This window comes from Palaemon carinicauda, chromosome 1 (assembly GCF_036898095.1).
Source record: "Palaemon carinicauda isolate YSFRI2023 chromosome 1, ASM3689809v2, whole genome shotgun sequence".
Taxonomy (NCBI): Eukaryota; Metazoa; Arthropoda; class Malacostraca; order Decapoda; family Palaemonidae; genus Palaemon; species Palaemon carinicauda.
In genome coordinates, this window is record NC_090725.1 from 55,330,976 (window position 1) to 55,345,975 (window position 15,000).

General features: G+C 33.4%; 1 protein-coding gene across 1 annotated transcript in view; it reads left to right on the forward strand.

The window, feature by feature from the left end:
- The first annotated feature begins 8,708 nt into the window (after nt 1-8,708).
- The window catches only part of LOC137648366 (von Willebrand factor A domain-containing protein 7-like), a 61,956-nt gene continuing 55,664 nt past the window's right edge, over nt 8,709-15,000 (forward strand). Inside the window, exons 1-2 of the mRNA XM_068381296.1 lie at nt 8,709-8,867; nt 14,240-14,481. Of these exons, the coding sequence (XP_068237397.1) occupies nt 8,736-8,867; nt 14,240-14,481 (374 nt within the window). The 5' untranslated portion in view covers nt 8,709-8,735. The remainder of the gene's footprint in view (nt 8,868-14,239; nt 14,482-15,000) is intronic.

Genomic DNA, 15,000 nt, shown 5'->3' on the forward strand with positions numbered 1-15,000 from the left:
TCAATTATTTATCATTATTTTCCATCCTAATTGTGAGCATATATGTGTGTTTTTGATAACCTGTAATGCGATTTGCGTTTCTTTGCCCTCTGTATCCATTTACCTGGACTGGGCAAAAACATTCAGTTACCCTTTGCGTTTGCCTTTGTCTACTAACGATGTTTGTTACGCTTGGAAATTTAATTATCGAAGTAAAAAAAAATTAGTGACATACTTTGAAGTGTCTTTTTTAGTCTAATCCTTTGATTAATTGAGTAATTGACCTTATATCGTTAAAATGAGCGACGCTAGGTAAATAAGTTATCAATATATGCTACAGAGTAATTCTTTCAGTGTTACAGCCTTTCTTGTTTAACTATTTGCGACTTTTGCCTTTGTCGAGATATCTATAAATAAAACCACCTTCCAGTTAACTCCATAAGTATAAAATTCTGCAATATTGTGTGTAATAGTATGTTGAATTTATAAATTACATGCAATCAATTATTTCCCCAAACACATAACTCTATACTCCTATAATCAACTCCCATGCATGCCTGAATTATGTAGGCTCTAGGATTAATTGGTTTGCTTTTTTAGATTGAAAAAAATACTCGATAATCATTATTTCTATGAATTCAGAATACTTAAGAGAGTCTTCCTTCGCAGTACCATGACCTATACAAAAAGTCACGAAAGTGTTTAAACATAACTAGCAGAAACAATGGAATGAGAGGATAATAATTTTGATTACTAAGTAAACAAAAAGAGCAAAAAATTGAAAAACCGAAAGCGAAGGTTAATATTCATGAGAGAGGATTAACGAGTACAATCTCAAATGCTCCACCTCGCGTAAAGCTGCCTTCCATTTCATGCACGCTAAGTAGACATAACCTTTCTTTGAGAGATTAGTCCAAAGGGAATGATAAAACAAAGGCCTCCTCGGCTAATTTCCCCTGGTGATGATCAAGAAAAAACTTCGAGTGAAGATTTTATAATTGAATCTTGAATTCATGAGGGCGGGAGATGGAGAACTGGGAGGCTGCAGGAACATCATTAAATTTCATGGAGGGATGAGGTTTTGCATAAAAACAATTGCAGCCATTTTGAACTTGAGTGTTAATTCAGTGGATTTTACTCCTTTTGGAATTCATTTCGAATCTATCTGTTTATGTGATGAGAAGGGAAAATATGTCGTTTTAATGCATATATTTGTGTTCGGACGAAGCTCCAGAAAATATTTATTTGGTAAAAAACTGGTAATCTTTGCTAACTAATCTTAAATTGGGTTGATTCATTAACTGCTATGGCTAAGAGGAATCAAATGTGTAAGAATGGTCCTAGATTCTACACAACTGCTTATATTCATAAAAATCCCTTGACTATAGTGCACCCTATCTTGATCTAACATACAATCTTCACCTATGCCTTCAATAAAGAAAAAATATTCCCCAGTTCAGAATTCAATATTACTTTCCTAAGATATTGATTTTCTCTCAATACCAAGAACGTTTTCGTTCCTTTGTGAAGATATCTTGAGTTTTTTGGAGATAATTTTCAAGCACACATCTAATGAGATGGCTTTCCTTCGTAAGTAAATGGTTCTACACAAAGATTCTTCTGATGATGACCTCTGCAAGCCGTTTTCTATTACATGTAACTATAGTTTTCCAGTTTTGCATTGTATTTTTTAGGAAGTTGATCATGTTGCCTTCCGCACCATATGTCTTTGGGCATTCTATCACCCATGAGTATAGTATCATTCTACCTTGTTTTGAGTATTGTTCTAATATCTGGTCTTCAGCTGCTGACTCTCATCTTTATTTCATGAACAGGAACTTACGGTCTATTAAATTTCTTATTCCTGATCTAGATATTAATCTTTGGCACCGTCGTTTAATTAGTTCATTATGCATGTTGCATAAGATTTTTCATAACTCTGACCATTCCTTACATTCAGATCTTCCTGGACAATTCCATCCTGCTCGTAATACTAGGCAGACAGTTAATTCTAATAGTCTGGCCTTCTCCATCGTGAGGCTCAATATTACACAGTATTCTAGAAGTTTTATTCCAATCGTGACCAAGTTGTGGAATAATCTTCCTAATCGGGTAGTTGAATCAGTAGAACTTTAAAATTTCAAAGTTGCAGCAAATGTTTTTATGTTGAAAAGGCTGACATAAGTCTTTTTATAGCTCATATATGACATATCAGTTTTGACGTTGTTACTGTTTGTAGAATGATTTATTATCAATTTGTTTTCATCATTTATTTATTTCCTTATTTCCTTTCCTTACTGTGCTATTTTTCCCTGTTGGAGCCCTTGGGCTTATAGCATTTTGCTTTTCGAACTAGGGTTGTAGCTTAGCTAATAATAATAATAATAATAATAATAATAATAATAATAATAATAATAATAATAATAAGAGTTTCTTGTAGTCTGACTAAGCGATTACTTTTCCTTCTTTTACTATTCTTCATTACAATTTTATCTATGAGTAACGGGTCTTTTGTTCTGCATTTCCTTCTGCATTTATTTTCGCTGGCTGGCAATGGTGTTTGTGCCCTCTAAGTAGATGTACAGCCTTTCTCTGAAAAGGCCTGTTAGCAGCTTCCACATTATCAATAGGCATATAATTGGCCTGTAGTTGTTGGTATAATAACTTTCATTTGTATTATATTTAATCAGACAAGTCCTACATGTGGTCATCCATTCAGAAGCTTATAGTGGTGTCGGATACAATTCTGGAGTTGTTCTTATTATTATCATTATTATTATTATTATTATTATTATTATTATTATTTTTTTTTTTTTTTTTTTTTTTTTTTTTTTTTTTTTTAAGAATGCTGGTTAGAAGAACTAATATGGGCTCCCAGGACTCTCTTTATATTTGAGTGTGGGGGAGTTGGATTGGCCGGGTACCTCCGCCTACGAATTGGGAGGTTATGTTTTTGCCCCTGTTTGTCTGTTGTCCGTTTGTCTTTTTATCTGCCTTTTTGTTTGTTTATGAACAACTGCCTGCCCATAATTTTACTCATAGAGCAGTAAAACTTTTAAGGATTAATTGTTATCTTCAGATGTGGACGTGGTTCAATTTTGAAGATCCTTGATCAAAGGTCAAGATCAAGGTCGAGCAAACGGTCGACTGATTAATCCTAGGACAAGCTGGTTTCGATAAATAATCTGCCATGGTGGAGGTCTGCATTCTCATCTTTAGAGTTAAAGTACCAACATTCTGAAAAAAAAAAAATATTATTTCGAGACAGAAACCTTTGAGAACAATGTGATTTCTCTGATTACTTAGAACGCTATTAATTCTATTGGATTTTTCTGAGGTTCATTTAAAATTTTCCGACTCAATAACCATTTTTCATACATATGAACGATAGAAAGGCATCAATACGCCTGACTAATTTTCTTATGATAAAAGTTATTCCAAGCAAAGAAATACGTGATTTTAAGAATGCGTATATCTTCATAATGGTTCGTGATTTTTCTTACATCTAACAGCTTGTTTTTCGCTGTTTGAAACTAGCACGCCCGAGAGGCAACGGGTGAAAATTTACGAGCCTTTGTTCAAATTTATAAGAATTTATGAGATTTTCGTGGCCGAATTTTCTTCTGAAATAAATTGGAAGTCTTTGGTTGGAGAATGGCCCAATTCTCTTCCTAAATAAACTTGAGATCTTTCGCTGCACAAAATGTATCAAGGAATCAAAACGGAAAAGAATTGTGAAAACTATAAAATATAAAATACAATGAAAAAAACCATTATTGCTAAAGCGGGAGAAAGAATAAAAGAATTTTTTTATGTTGATACTCAAACGCAATGAATTTAGTCATCCATCCAACCAATAGAACTTTTAAATGAAGAGAACATAAACTACAGGAATACACAACTGAATGCAAACTGTAAGAGTACACGGTATCATTCTAGTCGTAACTAAGTATGTTTTTTCTTTGTTTAATCATTCTACTTCTGATGGAAAACAGAATGCCCACCAGGGTTTGCTCTAGTAATGGAATTACATATGTTTGAAGGTTCAAAGGCCGGTCATGAATGGCAGAGGCAAGGGACAGTGACATTGCCTAGAAACAGGACAATGCCTTAGAGGCTGATCATATATATATATATATATATATATATATATATATATATATATATATATACATATATATATATATATGTGTGTGAATATATATATATATATATATATATATATATATAGAGAGAGAGAGAGAGAGAGAGAGAGAGAGATATTCATATATATATATATATATATATATATATATATATATATATATATATATGTGTATATATATACATATATATATATATTCATATATATATATATATATATATATATATACATGAATATATATATATATATATATATATATATATATATATATATACGTATATATGTATATATACGTATATATATATATATATAGAGAGAGAGAGAGAGAGATAGATATATATGTGCATGTGTTTATTATATGATCAGCGCCCAAGCATCTCAAGCTAGAACCAGGGAGGGCCAGTAAAATGGCTGCTGATGACTCATCAAGTAGACGTATAGGCCAAGGCCACCTTAAATTCGAAACGGCCTTATATAGGCTCCCCCAAATCCCCATCCTTAGCTCACAAGGATTGAGGCTGCAGACACTACAAGAAACTATCGAGCTTGAGCCATGCTCGAGCCCCGGACTGAGGATCACCAAGCATGGACGTTTCCAATAGGGCATCACAATGGAACCGAATCTACATCTCATTTAATATTCGCGATGAATGTACTCACCATTGAAGCGATGATGTATCAACATCGGGTGTCTGTCAAAGTAAAGAATTTTAGAATTTTCATTCCTAATCAATGTTTATGAATTGAAATGCCAGTATAATGCACTGGTGCTACAAATGGTGACTAGAGTAGGTTAACGTCGGCCATATGTGAGTGGGTTTTTTTTTCTGTAAACTAGATTTGTAAATGTACACGTGCTGCATATCACTGAATAATGTTATTCAGAACGTTCATATCTTCATTCCAAAATTATTAATATTTACTTACTCAGCATTTAACGGAAAAAATTTACCATAACAAAATTAATTAACTAATGAATTATCAACAGGTGATAAATTGTTGAAAAGGTTCCCTACAGTTAATTTTAAGATATATTTGAAGCGTTTCTTGGTGTCTCTCAACATCCAAGAAATATATCTGAAATTTATGATGGAAAAACTTTTGGTATTTTGACACCAAAATATGTTAACTCTATGTAAAAGAAAAATTATGTAGTAATGTTGCTTTAAATGTATTAAAATCAGAAAGATAAATTCTGCTTCAAAGAGCTCACAGAAGATAATCAAACATGAGGGGCCATGGAAGTTATTGGGAAGGAAATTTAAAATTAGCTTTGTGAAGTAAGGTAGCCAAAGGGGAAACGCAAGTTAAAAGTTGCCTAGTCCATATCACTAATATTTGCAAATAACATCACAAAATCTTGAGGAAAAAAGGGGATGGGTATAGGCAACAATAATGCAGCCGGAATATAGTGTAAATTGAAAGCTCACTAATGGAACAAAAATGAAGAAATTGTAATTTTTATCCAAACCTTATGGAAATAAACTATGCTTACAAATCAAAATTTATAGATAAAGCGTCAGGTTTATAATAATTGACCTGGTAGCAACAGCTAACGACTAAAATAAAACTTTTTTGTAAGCAGTTCGTGAAATTTCAATAAGCTGTATAAAGCAAAGAATCGATAACGCCTTTTCGTGGACTTTTCTATAACAAAAAGAGTTGCAAGCTGAGAAAAAATATATCAGCTTGGGAAATTTTTTGAGAAATTATCTCTCTACCAGGTGAAAGGGAAGGAACACTTGAAAGATAGTCAATATTGCCCAGTAGTCTATACTTCGTTGGGAAAATTATTTGTAAGGAATAAAAATAAAGTAAGATAAGATAGGTAAACATGTTCTTATATCCAGCTGATATTGTACTAACTCATTTTGGTATGGTGATTAATTTAGAAAATAAGTTCTGTGCTATGATAAGGCTGCAGGCGCGGGAAGGCAGTCTTGATGTGTTGTCTGTGATGGTTATGTAACCATATGACATTATTAGTTTTTCTCCTTCTGAATCACTTTATTATTTCATGATAGTTACATTCCCTCCTTTCATAACATACGGTGCGTCAGCTAAGATAGCCCAGCTGATACTAAATTTAGAAGACTCACAATAGTTAATTAAAAGAGCAAGTAAAGTTACCTGAATTCAGTATTCGCATTAATTCTCTAACTTTAGAGTCCAGAAAGAAAGTATGTTTTAAACTTTGAAATTTGCACCCTCTTCCTCCATTGATCACAACCAATATCCAGATGCCAAATTTTGATCAATTCTGATATAGAGAGGGTTATGAAAGGAAGTCCAATATAGTAAACAGATTCAATACCTCCTGAAAATATTCTTATATATAAATGTTTCCTCTATCATGAAATACTCAGTTCATTTACGATGATATCTTTTTATCCAGCTTTTTCACTTAATGAAACCCTTTCAGAGCACTGACTGACCAATCCTATCAACTTTGAAATTCATATATCGACTCTTCTTATCCTTCATTCGTCTCTTTGATTACCAGATGTAGACAAACTACGTCACAGTTTTCGCCATACTTTTATCTATATTCAATTTACACGCTTCACTTCTTAGAGAGTTGGTTCAGTAATACCCTCTTACATAAACTTTTTGGTTTGTTCCCATTCTTTTGCATGCATCCTGCTGCGTTTGTTATCTTACATACTATGACCTCCCTCTTTTTCTTATTCTAATATCATTAGAAATATTTATGGATCCTAATCTACTTTCCTATTCTCTCACCGCCCATAATAAAGTTTATTGCAACAGCTAACCTAACCTAATTTACCTTTATAACCTTATTTTCAAGCGCAGTTGGTCTCAAAATATTTTTCTTGGATATAATTTAAAACTGTTTTACAAATTTATGCTTTTTCTCCTCGCAATTCCTTGTCCAGTAAATCTCAAATGGGGTGGCTAAATAAATTTACGGAGAGAGGAATTAAAAACTTCAAGAGGCAAGAAAGTGAGAAAGAGATAGAGGTGAATAATGCATTGTTGAGTGAAAGGGATTATTACGTGTTGGTGCTACAGTCGGTCCTTTTTGTGTAGTGGTATGAAATTTAAGCTAATTGGAAGTTTACTGCATTATGTTAATCATTGTTTCACCTACTGACTATAAGATTATACAAAAGTCAATGTTTTAGTATATGTTATACAGTAATAATCGTCTGGTATCAATTCCAATTACCATGACTAAATGTTAATCTTATATATCATAGATATTGAACCATGAATCAATGGAAAACATTTAGGTTTTTTCAGGGTCTTTAAGATCAAAAGACATACTATTAGATATTTTCACTTCAAATAATATACAAATAAAATAATTTTACAATAAAACTGTCCTTGACCATTTTAATCATTCATTTGTCTACAAATGTCGCTAAGGAAACATATTTGCGAAAACAAATAATCACTTAAATATTACAGGTTGTCACTCTAAAGCAAATTAAGCTTACGTTTAACAAATGTGTCTTAAGTAAAACAAGAATAACCTTCATATATGTTTTGTTTGTGAAAATGGAAGTAAGCGAGTAGTTGCAGACTTGAGGATGGAAAAAGCAAAATAATAAGTATTATATTAGTATTTTCAGCAATTAAACAAAAAAATATAATTTCTTCAGAAGAATTCATTGTGTTTAAAACTGTATTGTCGAGAAACAATAGCAAAGTATTAATAGATTATAGCATAAGTCGTGCAAAGGAAAAAGGTTTGGTCTGGTACTGAATCCATCTTAAAATAATTGCCCAAAATGTCGCAGATACCTTTGATGTTTAAAATCAAGGGAGGATTTAGGATAGATTATATATGAATAAAGTAACAACTTATCAGGAAAAAAAAAAATTGACAACAATGATGATGATGAATGAATACAATGAAAACAGTCATAGAACAATAACAATAACTATTCATACTTCTTTGACATATATAAAGATTCTCACCTAAAAGCATTACCTATTGAATTATGAATGTTTACACATGAAAAATGATAGTTTTTACATATGTCATTACAACCAAAGCTATAGTAAGTTCACACCTTATATAATTCGGATTTTGTACCTCAGCCATGCGGTTCATGCCTCAATATTTGTACGTGTCTTTACAAGGCAAGAAGAACCGAAATTTATCGAAATAGTTATTAATAATTAATGCTTGAAACTAAGTAAGATTTTTTATTATAATGCAGAAAAATAAACGCAAAATCATTATTGATAAAGCAAGGAAATTCACACTAGACTTTTACAGAGTCATGAACAAAAATTTGTTTTAAAACACCTGATAAGTTCCCATGCATGGCGCAATAATGAGAAGGTTGCCGTGCAGTGATCAATCTTTAAGAATGTTAGGATGCACAATTGCAAAAGAAATATCTCTTTTTTTACCCTCAAAGTTATATAAACTTGAATAACTCGTATATCCCCTACTGTATTCCTTGTCAATCGACAATTAGTCCATTGTAGTTCCTTATATCAGACTGATATATTCAACTGAGAAAAGCTTGTTCAGAGGATAATTATTCTTGGAAAGAACCTGACGTCATAACTGCTGTGAAATGACTGCCATCATAAATGATGCGAGCATGCCAATAATCAGTTCAGTTTCAGAGCGATGCCGAAGATACGTGTATTACTCGCCCTGATTGGGGTGTTTTGTGCCATTGTTGGTACGACAACAGGATTTTTAGCCACGCCTCTTAATGCAAGTGATCCAGATTTAGTGCATATTCTCTGCCCTGATGAAGTGAGTTTAAAAAAAAAAAATCTATATTATTAATTATTTTTAATGCAAATGATTTTGAGTGTTGTGAAGTACTATTTCAATATAGTTCACGTAATTCTTATTATTTTTTTATGTTAGTCACAGTCTACAGAGACTGGTGGTTTTAGAATGTGGGGTTTCCGGGTTGCATCTAGCTCCTTTAGAAACCCACGACCTTCCTCGCTATATGTGCTGTTTCAAGTAGCACGCTCTTTTGCACCAGTCCTATGGCAATATCGGCTCCTGCCATCTCGAGATTCCTTTTCAATTACTTAGGTATGGTCCCTAGTGCTCCTATAATTATTATTATTATTATCATTATTATTATTATTATTATTATTATTATTATTATTATTATTATTATTATTATCAGTTACTTAAAATCCCACAACTGAACTGTTTTTCATTATATATATATATATATATATATATATATATATATATATATATATATATATAAAATATACACATATATATATACATATATATATGTATATATATATATATATATATATATATATATATATATATATATATGTATGTATGTATATATTCCTAGAATTATTTTCCTTTGGTGTTTATGAATTTTTCTATCAACAATATTTTGTCTCATTTAGGGATGCCTTTTCACACTAGAGTATTTTTATCACTTTCACGATCTTTTTACGTCCTTTCTTGTCACGTCGTATAATTATTTGCAGAAATATTACCTCAAAGAGAAAAAAACCGAAGTTTTACTCCTTCGAACACAATAGCAAACAACTTTGTTTTGATTTTTGCCGTAAATATCATCAATGTCGATCATTTATTTTCAATACCTACTGTATAAAAGGTTGTTATCCATATTCCATCATCAAACAGATGTCTTAAAACAGAGGATAGCTAAACATTGTGGATAAGTCTGAAACGTATTAATTTTCTTTATTCAACAAATCAGTTCTTAACATATTCAGTATAATTCACAAATTACACTTTATTTAACACTAGACAGCAAGACATAAATAATGTCACGTGTGCATATCACATAACACTGACATCCATATATAACTTTAAATAATCTACTTTCTCTTTCAATCTTAAACTGGAATCATAACAAGTATTAAAAAGTAATGAAATATTTGAGCCAAAACTGTAATTAATTTCAAACTTAGAAAATTAAAAATAAGTTTTGAAAGAAATTTGTTACATATTATTAGTAAGGGATTATGGCATGCCTTTTGTACGGCTGGATAGGATAGGTTTTGTATGGGAGAGACAGTGGTTAATGTAATGCACATGTAGCAAGCAATGCACAAACAAGTGAGGAAGAATGTCCTCTCATCATTTTCTTCTACACCAAGCACACAGTACCCCATCTGGCTCCAATCAACTTGAACGACAAATGCCGTTGAATGTAACACGCTAATTTCTATTCTATTTCCATTAATGTCATCATAATGTTGAATTTTATGCTCATGTCAACCTTATTGACAAAAGCCATTGAATGTACACATGCAATTGTCACACTTGTGTGACCCTTGGGGAGCTTATAAATACATTCCCAAGACTGCCATCACCACTACTTTTGATAAATATACTTTCAATTACTTTGTCTTTGAACTTTGTGATGCAGGGGCTGCATTTCATCAACTCGTGGATTGTATCTTAGGGGACCTCCCGTTCTGCGTATGTTACATAGATGTCACACTAGTATTCTTCCCCTCCAAAGAAGGCCATCTACATGACCTAAGCATCACTCTCAACTGCCTGCAACAGAATGGCGTTGTGGTGAGGTATGACAATTATACTATTGGGGCAAAGGAAGGGGCATTCTTGGGTCATCACATCATGCCTGAGGGCATTTACACATTATCTGAGAAGGTATCAGCAGTAATGAAGTTCCTCACGCTTTCGTCCATCAAAGCACTGCAGGAGTTCTTGAGCATGATGAACTATTATCCCCATTGCCACCATTCTTGCTCCCTTCTACGACTCCCTCAAGGGCAAGCCAAAACACCTGAAGTGGGGCCCCCTTCAGGGGGTGGCCTTCTCAAGGCAAATAAAGCCCTATAAACTGCTACTGATTTTACATTTCTAGTGCCAACCTCATCACTCCTACTTTCCATTGATGTAAGTAAGGTCGCTGTAGAAGTAGTACTCGAAAGCTTATGAATAGAAACCAAAACTCTATTATCAATGAAAGATCAGATTTTCAAAAGCTATTAAAACTCTATTATCAATGAAAGATCAGATTTTCAAAAGCTATTAAAACTCTATTATCGGTGAAGAAATTTATTTTCAATATGTGTGTGTGTTTGGAGCACATCTTTTCTCAGATTCAATTTTGTGACCACAATCTATTTTTTAATCAAAATAAAGATCAATGGGTTATCCCACCCATTGACCCTCTTCAGTATAACACTTTCCAAGGAAGAATCCAGTTACTCTACCTTCGACTGCGAACTACTGGCAGTTTATTTGGCTATCCATCATGTCAGCCACTTCTTAGAGGGCACATCCTTCGTCATTCCCATGGACCACATGCCCCTTGTGCTCGCCATCACTCATCAGTCCCATGCCTGGTCTACCCGTCAACACCGACATCTCTCTGACATTTCTGAATACGATTGTACCATTCAACACTTCCATGGTAAATTGAATCTCGTTGTTGATGCCCTTTCTAGAAACCCACTGGCTTTCATCCATCTGGAGATGAATTATACGACCTTGACAGAAGTCCAACAAAAGGCCCCCCATCACCAAACCTGCAGGGAATCCTGCGCAACTCTCTATTAGGAAGACGTAACCCATGATGATTCCAACGCCACCTTTTTCTGTGATATCAGTAGTGGTAGGCCATGCCTTTGGATACCTCCATATGCCCAAGTGTTTCAATTGATCCATGGCCTCACACCCCCGTTGCACTGATCTATTATAAAGCTACTGAAGTCGAAGTTTATATAGCACAAAATTAATAAAGGGGCCTGTATTTCATGTCAAAATCTAAAGGTGCGTCAACACACGGATTCAGGTATAAGCAATTTTCATCAACCTCAGTGTCATTTTTTCCCACATTCATGTTGACATGGATGACCCCTACATGACAATGACACATTTACATTTTCACCGTCATTGATTGCTGGCCTGAAGCCATTTTCATGCAAGATGCAATTTCCACATCATATACTGCGGCCTTAGTTTCCAGAACATCAAGGAGCATATTACTTCCATCAGGGGTACCACTTTCTCGTCCCAGTTGCGGACATCATTGAGTCATCTCCCCGGCATCGCCCTATATCAGACTACCATTTATAAGCCTGCAGCCAATGGAATAGTGGAACATTCACCAATTATTCCTGAATTTGGCTACCAACCATGAAGGATGACTTTTGCCCAAATACTGGCTGTATGCAGTAATCCTGAAAAGAAGATAATAAGAGCTATTGAGAAGACAGAGTATAAGATTAAAGCATCTGAGGCAGCCATTATCTTTAACAAAACTTGCCTTGAAGAGGGCCTACTACCCAAACATATTATTATTATTATTATTATTATTATTATTATTATTATTATCATTATTATTATTATTATTATTATTATTATTATTACTATTGTTATTATTATTATCATTAGTAGTAGTAGTAGTAGTAGTAGTAGTAGTAGTAGTAGTAGTAGTATCATTATCATTATTATTAAGATAACGCACCCCACCCCATAGCCGGTCATACCTTTTCGCTGTAGTGTTCGGGAGGAGGGTGGAGGGGGGGAAGCTGATATTTTTATCGTCTGGGTCAATAACTCCTATACTAATACAGATATACATGACAAATTTTCAGGGATTGTTAGCATATTCTGTATATAACCTTTGTTTCTGACAAATTTCATGCGAACCTGCTATTATGCCCTGGTAGTAATTTCTGTAAAAACAAAAAAAAGATACAAGTTTCAGCTAAAAAAATCCGTGTGGGGCAATGAATTCTACCTAGAGTTTTACAGATTTCCGAATGATGTTCACAGGGTTAATTGTGGGTCATGTGAACTACTTGCTTTCCAGTTTTCATAATGATACATGTCATAGAAAATTCACAGCAGTCATCTTTCGGTTTGGCCGGGATGCTAATATTCGACGGCGACGTAAATTTCTCCTAGATTAATTCACATTTCTGAATGAAATTTTCAGAGATTCATCGGACTGAAATTACTTTTTCTATGCTAATTTTCATTTTGATATCTGCATTAGAAAAGAAGAATTTTTATGTTATGAGTTGACTGGTTACTTTCGGCACCATAGTAAATGGATCCTAAATTAATTTACTTATCCAAGTGAAAATTTCAGGGGTTGATATTAAACGTATTTTTTCTGACCCTGCCAATTTTCACTTTAATATCTGCAATAGAAAAGCCTCAGCTGCCATGTGGCATTGTGATAATGAGTGACATTCAACGAAGGAAACTACACATTCCAAACATAATACCCATCCCGAGTTGCACCTATCTAGTTATTATTACTTATTAATCATTTGGTTCTGGAAATACATGGAACCCACGTGCAAGCTTTAAACTTCTCTCTTTGGAGTTTTGGTACTTGTGAAAATGTTCAGGAGTGATATGTTCTCGGATGGATAGACCACTGTTCTCCTTTCCTTATAGCTATTGACTGGGTCTTTGGTACCACTTTGTATTTAAAAAAACAATTGTTCCACGAAATTTTACCATTTGTATCCTTTCTATATTTGTCAATTCTTGGGTTTAAATGCATGAAGTGCTTCGGTACAATACTAAACTCTATGCTTTCCAAGTATGGTTATCTCTTTTTCTGTCGAATAGCCACACCATAGCATGCATTATCTTCATTTTCTATAGTATTCATTCTTGGTATTATTCAATCTTTTTTTTAATATTTCTTTAAAAGGTTATTTATTTTCACACGCTTTTTACAGGTTGAAAATACTTTGAAAGAGTAAGTACATTTGTTGGTATTATAAAAACTATCCTTAGAAACAAAGGCTATAAAATAAATTCTTTTTTTTTTTTTTTTAGAAATGATTAAGGTAAACCAACAGTTTTATGTTAATGACGTTAATTTTCAGAGGAAGATGTATGTAGAAGATATCAATGGAAATTGATGGTTTGAGTTTCTTCTATGTCCTTACATACGTGACTAGTTGCATTTTAAGCCATAAATATTTAAATTCATTTATTTTTATGTGCATAGTTTGTTATCACTTTACCTCCAGTTGAATTTGATTGCTCTTGAGGCAAGAATATTCCACCTCTCCTTTCCTATTGTTGTTTTACCGAAAAGAATATTTTTCATTGTCCTTTGGGAGTAAATGATATAACTAAAATTTGTACTATCATTTTTATTTCACCAGACCACAGGCTTAACACGTGACCATAAATGGATCACTAGAGAAGCCATCAGACGGAACCTTCGTCAGTTCTTCATCAATTATCCACCGCCAGAAAAACCGGAATTCATCGTTCCAGAATCAGCCTCCTTAACCGAACTTTACCATGCCTACTATGGTGCTCAGGCATCTCCGGCCCGGTTCATCCGAGCTGTTAACACCATAGCCGAGTCGAACGTGCATGCAGATTCGTCTAAATCTCTGAGGTACAAAAAACTATATACAAATAATTTAGAATAATTCAGTATCAAGTCAGTTGTCTTTCATAATGATGATCTAATTATCTATCATATTCGATAGCATGATGACAGTTCATTTCATTATTTGTCCTTTTTTATTATTTTTATTACCATATTAGTTATATCGATATAAGTGAGTCACTTATAATACTTTTGTGTAGTAACATGAAGCATTTCAGTATATTTACCACGTAACCCGTGTGATATAACAATAATCCTTTTGGAAAAGATTTTCCAGATCATAAGTCGAGGATTGGAAAAATCAAAAGCGGTTACTTGATAGATGGAGAAAATAAGATCTCCTTGTATGCTAGCTATAAAAAAAAAGAAAAATTAATAGTGCTGTTTGCGTGGCAAGCCTTTACCTCCTTAACTGTAAAGGCTCTCCTTAAGTTATAAAAAATCTGAATTGTGTATTTGCATGCTATGGTCAGTTTGTTTTCCATAAGTAAAAAGCTCATAAGAAAGTACAAAAATTAAAGACTG